This window comes from Macaca fascicularis, chromosome 3, assembly GCF_037993035.2.
Source record: "Macaca fascicularis isolate 582-1 chromosome 3, T2T-MFA8v1.1".
Classification (NCBI taxonomy): domain Eukaryota; kingdom Metazoa; phylum Chordata; class Mammalia; order Primates; family Cercopithecidae; genus Macaca; species Macaca fascicularis.
This window is the reverse complement of record NC_088377.1, coordinates 108,304,401-108,322,623: the sequence shown is the minus strand read 5'-3', so window position 1 is coordinate 108,322,623 and position 18,223 is coordinate 108,304,401. Positions and strand designations below refer to the sequence as shown.

The window sequence follows — 18,223 nt, the reverse complement described above, 5'->3', positions numbered from 1 at the left end:
CTACTTCCTCTGATCGTATCTTTACATATAAATAACACGTAGTTGATGACAGTTCTATACTCCCTAAATGTTAAGTGAATAAACTGCAAATAACTGTAGCTCCTTCTTGACTAGATCTGCAGCTCCATGGAAGGGGGAGTGCTGGCATTGGTGCAGAAGCACCAATGAGGCAGCTGAGGGAGTTGGCACTGCCACACCACCCACCTCCTGGGAGCCGTAGGCATCTTTCAAATGCATTCGCAGGCACCTTCAGAAGCTGTATGATATATTCTGGAACTTCAAAAAGTAGAGGATATATATAGTCACCATGACCAAAACTGAAATAGAAAGGAGCTAAATCTTTGTTTTAATATTTTAAGGTTAAGAATGTCTTGGATGACATTTTGGAGAAACTTCCAGAAGAGTTCAACATGGCAGAGATAATGCAAAAAAATTCAAATAGAAGCCCATATGTTCTTGTTTGCTTCCAAGAATGTGAGAGGATGAATATTCTCATTCGGGAAATACGTATATCACTTGAACAACTGGACCTTAGTTTGAAGGTAAGCTTAAAGTGAGGCTATAGCAGACTTCAGCACATTGGAAGATATTCACTATGTGGCTTTTTTTCTCGATGCAAGGGGGAACTGGCATTATCTCCTGCTCTGGAAGCCCAGCAGTTTGCATTGAGTTATGACATGGTACCAGACACTTGGAGCAAACTGGCTTATCCTTCTACTTATGGCCTAGCCCAGTGGTAAGCTACCCCACCCTCACTGCCACTGGCCCTGAGCAGCCTCAGTGCTGGGTTAGTGTTCTGAATAATGCTTCCTAAGAACTGTGCAGACTGGGCTTTGTGACTGTACTCAACCTGTAACTGTAAAAACTCTTCCACCAATTTCATTTGAGTTTACTTGGTATATTGAATCAAAGGCAAAAATCAGTTAAAAGACAGGGTCAGAGCAAGATTCAAATTCTGCCTCTCACTCATTGGGTATATGATCTTAGACAAAATAATCTGTCTTTTTTAAATCTGAAAAATGTAGACGGCAATAGAATCCCCTCACTGAGTTGTTGTAAGAGTTAAATGGCAATGGAAAGCAACTTGAATTTGCCTTTGTGTCATCTTGTAACTTTACTTTGCAAACCTGAGATTCCTATGCCTTCTCATAGACAACTTTTGAAAGTTTGTAATATGGTATGCAGTATGCAGTAAACTAGACTGGGGGTATAACTGCAGAGATGTGTCACAAAGCTAGGGCAGAAATTCACAGATCACTGAAGGCTGGTGTTACACCTAATTGCTCCTTGGTCTTGGTAGACAATTCAGGAAGTTTCACAAAGCTCTTTATTCCTGGGTTTTCGGTGCTGACTTTCTTTCCCCCTGCTTTCCTGAATCATTATTCCATGAACCTCAACTATCCCTGTACCATTCCTATTATATTAGTGGAGACTGTACATTGTAGCACGCACACTTTTGATTCTCCTAACACAATGTTAGACCCTTCAGCTTCCCTCTGAACACCAGCCTCCTTCTGGTCTGGAATTGTAGTTCCATCTTATTTTAAACCACATTATTTTTGTTCTGTTTTGCTTGTGGTCAATCATTATTTTTGCTTCAATATACTGTACTGATTTATTTGCTCATCATTGCTTTTTTGGTATCTTGTTCTGGGCTTTTTTTTTTTTTTTCATCAGAGTATAAAATATAGAGCAGGGCTTGGGGGGCAGGGGATGCAATCATCTTGTGTATCTGAAACTGTCCTCACCGCACTCTCATTCTTGATTGATAGTTTACTTATATGTAGAATTCCAGGACACAACAATTATTTTTCCTTCAGGACTTTGATGTTCTAACTCCATGGTTTTCTAGCATTGATTGTAGAGGGTAGGTCTGGTCTTAAATATTTGCATTCCTTCCCAAGTAAAGTTTTAAAATGTTTTCTCTTTACCCTTGATGTTCAACAATTTTATTATTGTATTGAGGTGTGGATTTTTAAAGTACTGTTATAAATGTGAGACTCCATCCATAGCTTTTATTCTGAAAAAGTCTTTAGTGCTTTTTTCTCCGAATATTGTCATTCTCTCTATTCTCAAGTCTACATTTATCTGCCAGACCTCTTAACGTTTTCAGTGTCTCTCAGCTGTATACTTGTAGACTTCATCAGTTCCGGGTGATCTTCATTATATGTTCAACTGTATCCAATCTGTTTCTTCTCTTAATTATTTAGATTTCATTGTCCAGGTTGGGTGCAGTGGCTCATGCCCAGCGCTTTGGGAGGGCAAGGCAGGAGGATCACTTGAGCTCAGGAGTTCGAAGCCAGCCTGGGCAACATAATGAGACTCTGTCTCTAAAAAAAATAAAATAAAATAAAAATTAGCCAGGTGTGGTGGCATGCGACTGCCGTCCTAGCTACTCAAGGTGTAGAGGTGGTAGGATTGCTTGAGCCCAAGAGGTCAAGGGTGCAATGAGCCATGATCATGCCACTGCACTCCGGCCTGGGTGACAGAGCAAGACCCTGTCTCAAAAAATAAAATATATTTCATTGTCCATAATTTTCAGTTCCAGGTTGTTTATATTTTTGGAAGGGTGCCCAGCCTAGTTTCATAATTTCCTGTTTTCCTTCTTATGACTATTCTCTTTTCCTGAGAAGTTTAAATATACTTACAATTAAGTATTTTCTTCAAGACTTCTCTATTTCCTGGGTTATAAACCTTCCTGTTTGTTGGATTTGCTGGTGGTTTCTCATGCCATATACTCTTCTGTCTATACCCGAATGACAGTTTGGCTAGTTATTAAAAAATAGTAACACCCTCAGTTGGAGGCCTTTGTAGCCATCACTCTCCTCTTGTCAGATGCTGCCACGGAGATGTCAAAAGCTAGCATACTTCTTTTCCCTTTATAAATGGCTTCAGGTTTTCCCCTGGCCATCCAGGGATTATCTTTATTGTTCATATTATTCTTTATATTAGCATTGATTACTCTCTACCAAATTTTCTTGGAACGTGATGTGCCCTTGATTATATAGATTCAAAGGTATAATTTAGGAAAACTCAAATTTTCTAGAATTATTATTATTATTTTTTGGGACGGATTCTCATTCTGTTGCCTAGGCTGGAGTGCAGTGACGTGATCGCAGCTCACTGCAACCTCTGCCACTTGGGTTTAAGCAATTCTCCTGCTTCAGCCTCCCTAGTAGCTGGGATTACAGGCATGTGCCACTATGCCCGGCCAACTTTTGTTATTTTTAGTAGAGATGGGGTTTCACCATGTTGGCCAGGCTGGTCTCGAACTCCTGACCTCAAGTGATCCACCTGCCTCGGCCTCCCAAAGTGCTGGGATTACAGATGTGAGCCACCACGTCTGGCCTCATTTCAGCTTTCATTTTATTGCTTTCACTCTAACCCTTTACCTCTTCACTTCCATTTATTTTTGTTATTCTCCCTTATGCTGTTTCACTTTTTGCTTCATTTCTATATTTTCTACTTCTTTTCTGGGATCTTCAAACTTAATTTCCTTACTTTTTCCTACCTGATCCCTTCTAAGTCATGATCTTGTTTATATCAACAATCACTTGTTTTAGTTGTTACAAATTGGCTGCAGTGTTTATCCTCATGATGGCAACATTTTGAGAGAAATGTCTGCCTGCCTTTGCTTTTCTTGTTCTTCGCCTTTTTCCTTTGTGTGGTGCCTATGCTGTTTCTTCTTCTTACCATCAAGTATGCTTTTTCTGATCTAGCTATCTGGAAGAATTTAATATAGGTCCAGGCACAGCGATTTTCCTTGTGGTAACATAAGTTTGAACATAAGTATTCTGAACCTTTTCTTCTTCACAGCCCAGTCAGCCAAATATCTCAGGCAGACATTTTCTGCCATGTGGTTTGTCAGGGTGTTTCCTCATTCACCCCCACTTCCTTTGCAACTCTGAAGCAGACAAGGTCCTAGAAAACTTCAGTGCCAGCCCTTCCTTCTGGAGAACGCTGGCTCTTACATTGAGGCTATGCTCTCTCTACTCCATTCTCCTGGTCCCCTTTAGGCAGCCTCTGAAACTGATGATTCAAGGTGTCACTTGTCTCTTAATTTTATCAGAGGTTCATCTGTCCCTAGCCTCTGTGAGCCAGCTCAACTGCAGATACTTCCTACCTTGCCCAATTGTGAGGAGCCGAGAACATGTATGTAACAGCAGCGTTTCTCAAACCACTGGCATGCCATTCGTGGCTGACTTTTTTTCCTTATTAACCTTTTCCTCCCCCCTTTCAGGCAGCTACTGCACGTGCTTAGACTGCGGTCACGTGCTCCACTGCCTCCGCACATGTTGTTCCCTCTGCCTATCGGCTTTCCTGGCAACTCTGGTCTTGTAACCACCATCACAGCCTTGCCATCCCTGGTCCTCAGACACCCTGTCCATACCTCCAAGTTGGCATTTGTCAGACCAAGTCATAGGGTGAGGACCTTTGTACAGTCACCATATAGCATGAAGAGGCTCTAATAGAACTTGTTGCATAAATGGAAATGAGTTTTCCACATTCCTCAGTGTATCTTGCCATAATGTAAGAGCTACAAGCATCAAGTCTCCAATGGGAAACAAACTAGCCCTTTAAAGGGACAGTGCCCTGCAAATTGTCAGGGAAGGATTTGACCAGCTACCAGTGGTATACTTTCTACCACCACCCTGCCCTAACCGCCCCCCACCACCATAACATATTGGAAAATGGCTATTTTACTGAACAAGTTTATTTCTTCCTACCTCCCGTAAACCAGGTTCAGTGACCTCCTCCTGCGATGCCGAGAACTCGATACTTGGACACAAGACCTTGTCCTTCCAGCTGTCGTGTGGCTCTCTGGCTTCTTCAACCCTCAGTCCTTCTTAACGGGTAAGGGCTGAGGCAGTGCAGTCCCTGATGCAGACAGGACCATACCCTACCAGAAGCCCTGCCCTGTTTACCTATGATGGCATCTCCTTGCCCTGCTAACCAATCCTCAAGCAGCAGCCATTATAGAAAGGACCAGCAGCTACAGAGGAAACAAAGTTCTGGACAGGCGAGTAGCAGCAGGAGGGAAAGGGCCTCCTATAGCAGCAAAAGCAGCCAAGTGAGGTGGGGCACCGTGTCCTCTAGTAAACATTTTCTGGAAAGGGCCGCATAGCTACTCGATTGTAGTGCAAAAACCACAGACAATACACAAACGGCTGTGGCTATTCCAATAAAACTATTTACAGAAACAGCGAGCTTGTCCTGCAGGCCTTAGTTGGTCAAAGCCTGCTCCAGCGCAGCCACGTGCAAATGCCCAAGAAACACCCTATGGGACTAAAGGATGCCTCAATTTACTGGTAGCTCCTGGGAACCTTATATGCAACATTTTCATCCTATTCAATGTTTGTTATGTTTCCAAAGCAATCATGCAGACGATGGCTCGGAAAAATGAGTGGCCACTGGATAAAACGTGCTTGACTGTTGATGTTACCAAAAAAACAAAGGAAGATTATGGCCACCCGCCAAGGGAAGGTGCATACCTCCACGGACTCTTCATGGAGGGTAAGACACCCCAAGGAGTAAGTGGGGAACCTTTTCTTACTCAGGTTCAGATTGGTTGGTTGTCCTCTTACTGTTTCTCAGCATCTCCTCACTCACACAGTAACCTGATGCTAGTCATTGTCTCATTTCTTCCACTTACATTTTGCAAATATATCTATCTGGGTGGTAATGCCACTGAATAACTTTAGACTTAGACTGAATTCACATTATTTGGCTTTTCAATATAATCATTTCAAAATCTTTCTTCTACTGTTTAAAAACTGTCCGTAAATTTGCTCTAATATTTTACTACAAGACTTCTCCAAGCCTTGAAGGTGTGACTGTGTAGGGTGAAATCTCTGAGAGCGGGCTACACTATGCAATATTTTCCAAATTTATCTGGCCACGTATTTATTCTACAGGACACTTGGTCCCTACCAAGATGTTCCTTTTTCACTTTAAAGCAAGTGCCACAAGTTCTGACATAAATGAACGACTGGAACTTGGTGTAAGAGGAGAATAAGGTGCGACGGGGAGGGAATGTGTTGAACTGCAGATTTAAAGGGAGGGCAAACTAGTTTAATGTATGTGAATTCTCTTAGAATCCCATTTCATAAAATCAGCTTACTTCCACAGGAAAGTTTAGCCACTAAGCATGGAAGCAAAGCGGTGCCTCCACTGCAGGCAGGGTAACCTACCTTTCAAAGCTCAGTCTGGCCAGCTCAGTAAAAATACCACTGACAAGCAAAAAAATATGACAAAACCAGAATGTTTATTGCATCAAACAACTTGATCATCAGTAGCAACCTGCCACACAATTGCAACCGTTGTGTTTTTGCTGTAGGCGCCCACTGGGACACCCAATCAGGAACCATTGTCGAAGCCCGTCTCAAGGAGCTGACATGCCCTATGCCGGTCATCTTTGCAAAAGCCACCCCCGTGGAGAGACAAGAAACCAAGCAGACCTACGAGTGCCCTGTGTACAGAACCAAACTGAGAGGCCCCAGCTACATCTGGACCTTCAGGCTGAAGAGCGAAGAGAAGACTGCAAAATGGGTTCTAGCCGGAGTGGCTCTGCTGCTAGAAGTGTAAGAACTCTAGCCTCGGCTGGAGTGCAGTGAGGATTTTCTGTTGTGTTGCTGCACTGTTCCCATGCACATTAATGTATTCTATTACAACTTTTTAGTAACTCACATGTGCATTCTTTTTTCAACGCTATCCTTAAAAAGTGAAGAAAGGAGAGTGAAAATCAGACAAAATATTAGAAACTTATTCAGGGCTGAGCGCGGTGGCTCACGCTTGTAATCCCAGCACTTTGGGAGGCCGAGGCGGGTGGATCACGAGGTCAGATCGATACCATCCTGGCTAACATGGTGAAACCCCATCTCTATTAGAACTACAAAAAATTAACAGGGTGTGGTGGCACACAACTGTAGTTCCAGTTACTCAGGAGGCAGAAGAATCGCTTGAACCCAGGAGGCAAAGGTTGCAGTGAGCCAAGGTTGCGCCACTGTACTCCAGCCTGGGCAACAGAACAAGACTCCATCTCAAAAAAACCTATATCACATCTGAACATGCAAAAGCAATGCAGCCAGAAAGAAGGGAGATTTTAGTTCTTAAATTAAAAATTATTAGCCCTTAAACTCTTTCAAAATATAAAAGCAGCAGGCCTCAGGTGAGTCCTGAAGGAAGAGGCTAGCACTCTGTGAGGCCTCCAGTGTCTACAATGTTGACGGTCCCCTTTTGTTCAGTCAAGTTTTAGTAAAACTGTTCTGCAGTTAATTGCACTTTGTTCAGTGTAAATTTTCAATGACCAAGAGCAGGTTAAACGATGTGTGTGGTCTATTAAACTGTGGTCACTCGTGCTAAGGCAAACTTGGCCTGGAGTTACTGTTTGGGAAGCCAAAGATAGATCAAGGCAGGAGCTGCTCATACAATGTTTTCTCTCTAACTTATCTGAACTTTAACCCCACCCCATTTAAACTGTGCTTTTTAATCACTGAACAAAGTTCAGCATACAAATAGGTCTGTGCATACATCTATATAGATTCCTCTGCTCTGCTGTCTTCCTGAGAAATCTTTGTAAGCATATAAACAATCTTAAAAAAAATAGTATTTAGAAACAGTAATCTCTACAAAGAATTTCCGTATAAAAACACAACCGTAAAAAATCTTAGGCACAAATGGTATGCATGTCTTGTTGGGGTACTCTATGGTGAGGTGGCTGGTTCTGTTTTCCTCTTAATTGTCTTCTACCAGCTCCTTTTGTAAGCTGAGAAAAAGATGAGAAATATTTGGTAAGTAATTAGTACAAAGCTTGAGAGGTTCTATAATCATCTAAGAGTACAAAGCCAGAACCCAGATCTCCTGACACTCGAAATCCTGACATTTTCTGCATCAATATCGGTACACCCTCCGGTACAGTACGCCCGAAGCACGACTTGCCTCACTCCCGCATTCCAGAACCACGATTCAGAGTTTATCACATTAATGAAACTTGTAGCTCACATTCTGTCCTCTTGCCCTGAACTCTCTCTCTGCACTAGGATTATGGCTGCCTTTTCATAATCTATGTCGTTTCCCCTCAGCCTGCCTTGTTTACTCCTTCCATTTCTGTCATACACCTCGAGGAGAAATTTTGGTTAAAGGCAACATGGAGTTGAGTTGAAAAATCTAGCAAAGGAGAATATTCCCTAATAGGGAAAATATCAGGCCTGAGCTTTTCCAATGCAAACAGATACAGAATAGATGGCACTCGTGGTTTATATAAGTCACAGAGGAAGGCAACAACTATTTGCCAAGAGGATCGCCCGTGCTCGGCCTCGGGATTTCAAGCTGTTTTTAAGCTGCTAGAGACTTACCTCTCCAGATATTCCTTAACATTGTTATAACCATAAAACTTGGCCAGATGAATGAGGATTCCTGTGGCACAGCGGCCGTCACGCTTCCGACAGTAGCTGCAATTGCAGATCCCACGACAAGGGGGACACACCCAATCCTAACAGAGAGATGACAGCAGACACTTCGCTCATTATCTACAGGCTCTGGCAAGAACTGGGATTCGGATCCAGACTGGCTCAGCTGGCCTCTCCTCCAACCTTTAATCACATGGCATCTTTCAGTCTACGTCCCAGGGGGCTCCTCACGAGGCAGGAAGGCTGATCACCCCACGTCACATGCAAACACTGAAAAACGACACCTTTCAGGGCTCCCTGCTTAAAAATTATGGAGAGTTTCACAAGCATTTGGCCAAGCACAGGGCCCTGTGTGAGTGTGCAGGTCACAGGCCTAGGATGTCAGCCCTGGTTTAGGAGCACAAGGTTTCCAAAAGATCAAGGTGTGAATTTCAGCCCTTTCAATATGTGCTTATTGTTGAATGACTAACCTGAGCAGCAGTTTATGCTGGTCAGTTGAGGACGATATATTTACCCCATGACTGCTGCCTAAGATGCCACACTTGGGAGCAGGACTGCCCCCGGCTCAAGGTCGTGCCTACTCACCATGATACTATGTCTCATTTTACCAAGGGAGCTGAGAGAGAGACAGGTTATACACCTATTTCATGGGATTAAACGAATTTATAAGAGTGAGCGACAGCTTGCACAGTACCAGGCACACAGAAAGCACTTAATACTGCAGTGTACACCTCCCTCTCAGCCTGGCCCAGAAAAACAAATGAGAGGGAAATCACTTTGCTGAAGGACAGGTACAGGGATTACTTGTATAAAACTAGAGGACTGTAAGCAAGTTTTGCTCTGACAATGGAAAATCTAACAAATTCTTCTATTCACTGGTCAGCTTGCTCTCTTTCCAGAATGAATCCCTATTTTTCATTTTCCCTGGAGCCTTAAGACACAAATGGAAGGGAAAAACCAGAGTTCTGGACCTCCCAGTTCCCCGTGAGAACCCAGGAAGCCCATCTTCAGCTTGCTTCCTTCATCAATACAATTTACAACAAATGCAAACACTGTGCCTACCGGATCCAGCAACGCCGACCTGACATCCTCTCCATAGCGGTTCCGCAGGCATGGTCCACAGAACTGTCCTCGCACACCACAGCAACCCTGGTTCCGACACACTGTCTTGGTGTCAATGGTCTTTTGGCGACACTGATGGCAAGTGTTACCCTACGGGGGGAAGGCAGTGAGCAGGTGAACACAGGGATATGCTGATGCCCAGTGAGGCCAGATGCCATCATGTGCATTTCCAAGTGTATGAAGAAGTACCACCTGTCTCCTCAAACGAAGCAGGACTGTCTTCCTAAGAACCATAGCATCGTCTCTAGACAAGGGGTCCCGAGCCCCCAGGCTAGAACCAGTCTGTGGCCTGTTTGGAACCGGGCTGCACAGCAGGAAGTGAGCAGCGGGTGGGCGAGCATTACCGCCTGCGCTCTGCCTCCTCCTGTCAGATCAGTGACACCATTAGATTCTCATAGGAGCACAAACCATCTATTGTGAATTGTGCATGTGAGGGATCTGAGTTGTGCACCCTTTAAAAGAATCTAATGCCTGATGATCTGAGGTGGAACAGTTTCATCCTGAAACCATCCCCTGCCCACCCCGCAAATCCATGGAAAAATTGTCTTTCACAAAACCAGTCCCCGGTGCCAAAAAGAATGGGGACTACTCCTCTAGAATGTAACCATCACAGGTCTGTGGCCAGAGAAGCATATTAGGTCAGATGAGGCTGAGCAGAGACCCAAAAGGAATGAAATGATCAGGCTGTCAGGAAGAGAGACCAGAGAAAAGCTTAAGTCAGGGGTGGCAGAGCCCCTGAAAGGTGACAAGTGACTGAGTGGCAATGAGCCTTGGGTGGCATCACCTTGACCCCAGCCTAGCTCTGCAGACCTGCATATCTTCAATGTGAAATCTATTTTTTTTTTAATATTGACAACTAAATTTAAAGCATTTTAATACTATCTTGACAGTGTCCCATTATCCAGAAAAACACAAAAAAAGCAAAATGCAAAGCCTCCCTCTAAATCACCATTTACAAGAAATTTAACCTGTTTCCTACCAGATATTCTGCCAAACTTTATTTTCTATGGTTATATTAGCCCCCAAATACACTAACTTTTTTCAATATTTAAAACATAAAACTATATAAATATTTAAACCGTAAGTTACATATAAAAATCCCTTTTAAACTATACCCTTCCCTTCCCCCAGATTGTATGCATCCCTAAGAGAGACTGCTGTCCTGATGGGAATTACTGCACTAGGCTGCCTCCCAGGTACAGCTGACCCTTGACCCTCCAATTCAGAACCTGGCTCTGAGCCCTTGGTGAGATGGCATAAGCCCTGATAAGAGTTTAAAAACAAGTGAGATTTCAAATATCAATGCTTTAGACTCCTAATAAGAATGACAATCATGCAAATTACCCATAATATATAATTTACCAGAACTTTATCATAGATTTTATCTCGAACAGTTATGGCAACATTTTCTAAGTCTTCTTCGGTGATATCCTCCACTGGCCGAAAAGAAGATATACGGTGACGTCGTCTATACTCCCGGCATTTCCCCTGCACAGTGAACACAGGCAGAACCTGGAGTGAGATGTTTTGAGCAGTTATAAAAAAAGTATAAATATTTTAAACTCTCAAAGATCCATTAATGTTAACCCTGTCCCTCTTCTATTTCCCTGCAGCCATTTCATTTAGTTATTTACTGAGCTCCTGCCACCTGCCAAGCTTCCTTCTCAGCAAGGCGATACAGTCATAAAGGAGAAAATCAAGGTTTTTGGTTCTTTGCTGTAAACTCTGTGAAGAGGTGAACCACACTGAACAGCCAAACCCACAAATGAGTCCAAAGTTTCTCCCTCCAAACTGAAATCGCTTGAAACGCCTCATGCCTAAAATAGAAAGGCAACGAGGAATCACTGCACTTTTCCACGAAGTGGACACCACAAAGCTGACTGGAGCTGTGGACAGGCCTTTACTGCCTGCAGCAGAGATCAAAGCAGGGTCCTAACAAATGAGCTGCTTCTCAGCTCGGCTTGGATAAAAGACTCTCTCTGTGACCTCCAGCTTAGACCAGGGCTGCTTCTCAAAGTATGATCTCGGGAGCAACGGCATCACCTGGGAAGCAGATAGAAATGCAAGTTCTCAGCTGCCGCAGACCCACAGGGTCAGAAACAGCCCTGGGGTGACAGTGATGTGCGTTCACGTTTGGAGGAACAGTAGCTCGGACAAAAACGAATTCACGTATTAGTCAGAAAATACCCCACTAATTGTCTTCCTTCTTCGGAAGCTGTAAAACTCTTCTGCAAATTTGGCGGCTGAGACAGTGAAGTTCTCTAGAGCAAACTTCTCAGGAGGCCGTGCACTCCGGGTCGGATTCATGCGCCGCGTGATCTGTCCCTCCGAGAAGGCTCGCCTCACTGTTTTCTTCCTCTGAAATCAAGAGCACAGACAGAGGCAACTGGGCACTCTCTTGAATAAAAGCCATCTGGTGGCTGATCACCATATATCAGTATTGCTATAATTATAAGGAGTTCTACTTACAGAAGCTGAGGTCGGGGTTCGTACTGGGAAGAAATCTGGCATTGAGTTCAATTCCGCCAATAACTGGGCAAGCTGAAGTTCAGAACATAAGAAAGGATCTTACATAAATAGTGCTCCAGGGTTAGGTCATCCAACACCTATCTCAAGTCTTCCATTTTGCTATCATAAGAAACCTAACTTGAATAGTTTACATAACCCGCAACAGTTATACTTTTAACCTCACATGTAAAGATTTTATCTCCAGACCTGAGATGCTGATGTCATCATTCATATGAATGAACACTAGCCTATTCCTTATATATAAGAACAACACAACACCAGGAAAACAGTCCTGGAATGATCAAGAGCTGGAGCATGAGGTTCCGATCCTGACTCGGAGGCTAATCCAAGGCAGTGTGACCCTGGGACAATTCATTTTGCACATGTGAGTCTCAAGTTTCAGGATGTTCAAAAAAGAAAAAGCTCAATTAAGATTATTTCGATGGTTAGAGCTCCAAAAATCTGATTCTTTAAATAAATTATCAAAGTAATTTATGAAGATATTCCTAAGTGAACAATAACACCAAATAATAGGCATTAATATGCCAGAGAATTTAATTAGGATTCATTTTAGTTTATACAATTATATGAGTGCCACCAAAAAAATCATAAAGAAAATAGCTCTTACTTTAAAGATGTAGATGGATACAGTGCTGAAAATTTCCCTTAGCTAAGTAAAAATGTTTCTTAGGATAAAAATAACCCGAAAGTAGGCATTCCATTTTTGTAAGTGATTTATATTAGACATATAAGCTTGCATATACAGTATCACTACATCATTATTTTTTTAAAAGGAAAAGATTAAAAAAACACAAAAATGCTAAAAGTGATTATAAGTGGTAGAACTATTAAAAAAAAAAACTCTGTAGATAAGCAATTGTGAAGCAAACAATGATTCTCTACAATGATCAGATTAACAGTAACTGATTACATATAGAAAAACCAAATATATGTAACAAAGATTTCACCTTGTTCCATTCATTGTTCTAATGAAGACATTTTAGAGTGAATTAACACTGTTGAGGTTGTTTTAATTCCTAGACTTCTTCCATTCCTTGAGAAGTCTCAGAACCAGGGCCGGTCACCACAGAAGAGTGGTTCCATGGTGAAAAGCTACCTGCCCAACCTGCTCCTCGCAGCTCCTCAGTGGACTTGGTGACATCCCACTTCCTCTGCTTTACTCTGCTGGGAACAGGCCAGTTGTTCAGCCCCTGTCATCCCCAACACAACTATATACTTAGAACTTAGCTTGGTCAACAGTAAGCAGCATGATGGCACCGTGTAAGGGCTAAAAATGGTCCTGGGGAATCTCTTTCTGTTCCCAAACCAGAGCTGATCATGTAACAGTCGCTCTGGGTTCTGGAAAAGAAAAAGGATACACAATACCCAGAGTACATTTTCCTGACAGAAGCCAAAGCAACAGCAGCAGCTATAGAAGCAAAGTGGTTCAAAGTGGTTCTGGGAGCCCAGCAACTGCTGCCAGAGCCTGATGCCAACTCCCAGGGCGCCCTCCGTGAAGCCTCACCATGGCTTTGTTCTCCTTGATGTTCATGGTCCTTTTCAGCAGAGCATCCGAACTCTCCTGGCTCTCATCCCGAGAGTCGTCCTCAGACTCAGAGGTAGAATCTTCCCTTTGCATCACCTGTCTACGGCCTTTCTTTCTTCCAAGAACTGTTTCTTTCTCATTCTGTAAGCGTGAGCTAGAAAACAACTGCTCGGAAGAACTGTTTTTATCTGGTTTGTTGGCCAGCTTCTTGGTGGGGAACTGAAAGGCTACTCGAAGACCAATACTACTTCTTCTAGACCTACTTCTTCTTGAGGTAGCCTTATCTTCTTCTTCATCTTCCTTTTCCTCACTCACCAAAGATGCTTTGCCATCATCACTCAAATCTGACTCCACGACCTAATAAAATAAGAGCAAGAAAAAGCACAAAGACACTGTTACAGACCCACAAAAAAGACATGCATTTAAAACAACTCTGACAGCATATGAGAAAAAACATGAAAAATGAAAAGCTTTCCCTTCATATTATGAGTTCCCTCTGAATTTCCTTTAAATGTCCAAGAAATTGGTTGATGAATAAAATCAAAGAGCAGACAACCTACTACCGAACAGTGCACTGTCATACCCATGACAGAACTGGGTTTCATTGGGAGCATGAGGGCTGTAAGCGAAACACTGACAGGGTGGGCTCCTCCACCGAGGGACGACCAAGGAGCGCCAGCAAGAGGAGAGACAGTCACAAAAAAGGGTATGCCTGACAGACGTGATCTTCAGACAGGAAAGGGTGCTATGGGGGGAAAATGCTGACTGGTCTCCTCTAAATAGCAGGAACCGGACTCCTGAGTAACGGGGCGGGAGAGCTGACTGCACCTCAGGGCAGTGACCCAGGACAGGCAGATGACCTGCCACTGGGTCCTCAGTCAAGGGGCACCTTTCCCTTCCCTGGAACCCTCACAGAGCCATGAGGTGAAACCAGGTCAGGAAGCTCGACAGGTTGTAGCAAAACACCACTCAGTCAACTCCATAAATCCTCACCTGACGTGTTCAAATTCCACATGGTAGAGGTCTCCAGCATTCAAACATTGCTCCGTTTTACAAGTGAGAACACAGTAAATATGGAAGGCAGTAACAGGGTTACATCACCTACGTGACGGCTTAGATGTGACGGGACTCTTAGTGGTACCGAGACAGGTTTAAGTATGTGAGATCCAGGACATCTTCTGGGCATCCTTCCATGACCACAAGTTAGAAAACTTTGGGAACCATTATCTGGGAATTCTGAAAATCTACCAAGAGCGTGGAATGGCACCAATATGGGCCCGGGATCAGTTCAGGGACTCTGCTTCTTCCCCAGTGACCACCACCAACCCCGAATTCTCATTGGACTAAAGTTAGAAGTAAGACAGAAGGAGAAAAAAAATGCAGATAACTGCCAACCCTAGTATATCCACACCAAGCCAAGTGAGAAATAATACTATACGGCACTGATTTACCTATTTTTTTTAATACCCTGAACTTTCCATATTAATAGCTTCAGAATTCAAAATGGTGTACGGCAAAAGAACCCAATTTTAGGGGACACTGTCAGGGAAGAACTTCAGTTTTGATCCATTTATCTACCATCCTCATCATCTACAGGCCTCTCTTTACCAGATGTAGAACGGCTCACTACAGAGGCCTGAAGGAAGGAAAGAACAAATGGTCCACAGCAGCCCAGAATCAGACCCGAGAGAAGAGCACAAGTCTAGCACGTGGATGTGGCTATTTCGCATCCGGCCAGCAGGCCCCTGGAAACCAAGGTTACAGCAATATCCCATTATCAAGAAAGACAGGCTTGCCAGTTCCCACAGGGGTGGGCAGGGGGCTGGGCTGGGAGGCAACAATGCTTTTCTTCTCACTGGATTCTAAAATAAAATTTGCAGGGGCCTGTGCTGAACTGTAAGCTATATCATGATCTACGTAACACATCACAGTCCACAGACTTGGGGGCAGGTGGGAGGGAAGACTTCCGGGGTAATTCACTTTCTCTCACTAGAAACACAAATGCTTCAAATAACCAGACATCACTTCACTAAAGAACAGAAAATAAGTACGTCGCTAACAAATGATGCCCATTAGGGTTTTAGAAGGATTTTAATATGGTGCTGGCAAGAAACTGGGGACTTGCTGGCCAGAACTGATGAACTGCCACACAAACAGCTTCTGCAAAGAAAGCCAAAGGAGACCTGGGGCCTCCAGGCTGGCACAGCTCTATGTTGCTACTCATAGCAAAAAATCACCATCAAACAAAGCAGCCTACCATGCGGGCTTTTATGCTCTACATTCTCTCCCAGGACAGGTGAAGGATGAGGCAGGCCTAGGAGTCACAGCTTATTTAACCTCTACAGAGTCTCTGCCAAAACTTAGTCCTTAGCAGCTTCTGACTGTGAAGAGGCTTAAACTCTACGTTCCATCTTCATACTGTAGCATGTTTATTTTTTGCATAAATGTATGCTGTTTTTAGCAGAAAACATTTCTGCACTTAAATCCGAAGGCTGTGCCTTAAAGTTACCTTCAGATTCAAACACGAGTGGGCAGTAAACTAGCCTAACTGCGCAGGATAAAAAAAAATCAACTCACAAGTCTGTTCATAGGAAGTGCTGAGAGTAGACTTCCCTCCAGAATCCAGGCAGGCCTGGGTCATCTTTAACACTAAAAAGCATGACAAATCCAAATCCACAATGCATGGGGAACACCCAGCTTGTACCACAGCCACATTTTTGCCAAATTAACTTCAAACCAAAAACTGTCACTTCACACACAGTAAGAAAGTATCTCAAGGAAGTTGTCACTCTAAGATAAACTTTTAGATAAAAGAGGTTTAAGAAACTCTTGAGATAATGTTTTCTGTTTTTCCTTTTTTTTTTTTTTTTTTGAGATGGAGTCTCACTCTGTCACCCAGGCTGGAGTGCAGTGGCTCAATCTCAGCTCACTGCAACCTCCACCTCCCGGGTTCAAGTAATCCTCCTGCCTCAGCCTCCTGAGTAGCTTGAATTACAGGTGCCCACCACCATGCCTGGCTAATTTTTGTATTTTGAGTAGAGACGGGGTTTCACCATATTGGTCAGCTCAGCCTCCCAAAGTGCTGGGATTACAGGCATGAACCACCGCGCCTGGCCAAGAGAGAGAAATTCTTTGAGAAGGACAATAAAGGATGCCTGGGACACATCCCCAGACCCAACAAGCATGAGGGGAAAAGTAATGGATTTTTTCTAAGAGAATAATGGACTGGTGGACCAGGGATTAGCCTTCCAGGAGCAATTTTTTTAGGTTATGTGAATTGCTTATAAGAAATATGTAAGAAAAAGTAAAATCTTTTCACTTGTGAAGTGACTTCTTGAAAGTAAAACTCTAATTCAGAAACAGGATTAAAAACATTACCACCCACATCCCTTCCTGTTGTAATTATTACCATTACTTCTGGATTAGTCGTTCCATTCAGATCACTCTGCGTAAATCCTGCAAAATCCTCAGTCTCTGAGTCAGTGTCCTCTATAAAAATTCTTCTTAGCTCTTCTGTGAAGTATTTGGAATGAAAGCGCACATCCTGCTAAATTAAAGACACACATACATCAGAGACGGAAAGTAGAATAGAGGTTACCAGGGAAGGGTAGAATGAGGAGCTACTGAACGGGTGCAGAGTTTCTGATGGAGATGACGAAAATGGACGGACAACAATGTGAACGTACTTAACGCACTCAACTGTACACATCAAAAACAGCTGAAATGGTATATTTCATGTTATGTGTATTTTACCACAATAAAAAAAAAAACAAAAAGCAAAAAACAAACACTGGCCGGGTGCAGTGGCTCACCCTGTAATCCCAGCAGTTTGGGAGACCGAGGCAGGCAGATCACTTGAACTCAGGAGTTCAAGCCTGAGCAACATAGTGAGATCCCGTCTCTGCAAAAAATACAAAAATTAGCTGGGGTCTGGTGGCGTGTACCTGTAGTCTCAGTTACTTGGGAGGCAAAGGTGGGAGGATTACCCAACCCTGGGAGGTCGAGGCAGCAGTGAGCTGCACACCACCGCACTCCAGCCTGGGTTGCAGCCGAGATTACACCACTGTCACTCCAGCCTGGGTGACAGAGCGAGACCCTCTCTCAAAAAAACCCACATACATATATAAATTATATATATACACATTTTCTAAAGCTTACAAAATTCAGACCTACAAATCAGACAATTTTTAAAAACTGGGTGTAGTCTCAATCAGCTTCTAATGTGACTGGTAAGTGCTCATGGAATTCAGCTTCTCCTGCCAAAGCTGGCAACCAGACACGTCTGCTTTCACACAGAACCAAAACACATGGAAAGAAGACATGAGGAGAAAACCTGGCTCCCTCCCACATGCTGGCTTCCCTTTCCAACAGCCTTTCAAAGCCGGAGTCTCCTCCAAGTGGGTGAGCATGCCTCCCGTTCACCAACCGCGAGTTTCTCTGTAGGAAAAGGCTGAGGTCTCTCCCAGGCCTCACTGCCCAACACCAGAGAGCCTAGACTTGCTCCATGAGCAGACACCACGGCGGCCTGATGGAAAGCTCACCCAAGGTCACCCCCAGGAATTTCTCTCCTGCAGGAGGTGAGAGGTGAACAACCATGGTTAGGTGGCAAGTGAGCAGAAGGAAAGATGCAATGTGACTC

The 18,223-nt window shown here is 43.6% G+C and overlaps 2 protein-coding genes across 9 annotated transcripts in view; one reads left to right on the top strand and one right to left on the bottom strand.

The window, feature by feature from the left end:
* DNAH11 (dynein axonemal heavy chain 11) overlaps window positions 1-6,814 on the top strand; it is a 385,830-nt gene extending 379,016 nt beyond the window's left edge. Inside the window, exons 78-82 of the mRNA XM_065542209.2 lie at window positions 360-542; window positions 621-736; window positions 4,742-4,854; window positions 5,374-5,514; window positions 6,338-6,814. Of these exons, the coding sequence (XP_065398281.1) occupies window positions 360-542; window positions 621-736; window positions 4,742-4,854; window positions 5,374-5,514; window positions 6,338-6,585 (801 nt within the window). The 3' untranslated portion in view covers window positions 6,586-6,814. The remainder of the gene's footprint in view (window positions 1-359; window positions 543-620; window positions 737-4,741; window positions 4,855-5,373; window positions 5,515-6,337) is intronic.
* The window catches only part of CDCA7L (cell division cycle associated 7 like), a 45,098-nt gene continuing 33,121 nt past the window's right edge, over window positions 6,247-18,223 (bottom strand). Inside the window, exons 3-10 of one of the 8 annotated variants that reach the window (XR_012432605.1) lie at window positions 16,994-17,131; window positions 13,564-13,941; window positions 12,000-12,071; window positions 11,718-11,888; window positions 10,893-11,042; window positions 9,471-9,620; window positions 8,355-8,678; window positions 6,247-7,765 (exon numbers count right to left, since the gene is read on the bottom strand). Coding sequence is in view for 4 of the 8 variants with exons in the window: in XM_005550007.4 (XP_005550064.2) it covers window positions 7,735-7,765; window positions 8,355-8,491; window positions 9,471-9,620; window positions 10,893-11,042; window positions 11,718-11,888; window positions 12,000-12,071; window positions 13,564-13,941; window positions 16,994-17,131 (1,227 nt within the window). In the remaining 4 variants the exon portion in view is untranslated. The remainder of the gene's footprint in view (window positions 7,766-8,354; window positions 8,679-9,470; window positions 9,621-10,892; window positions 11,043-11,717; window positions 11,889-11,999; window positions 12,072-13,563; window positions 13,942-16,993; window positions 17,132-18,223) is intronic. The other 7 variants (XR_012432607.1, XR_012432606.1, XR_012432608.1 and 4 more) reach the window with 7 other exon arrangements.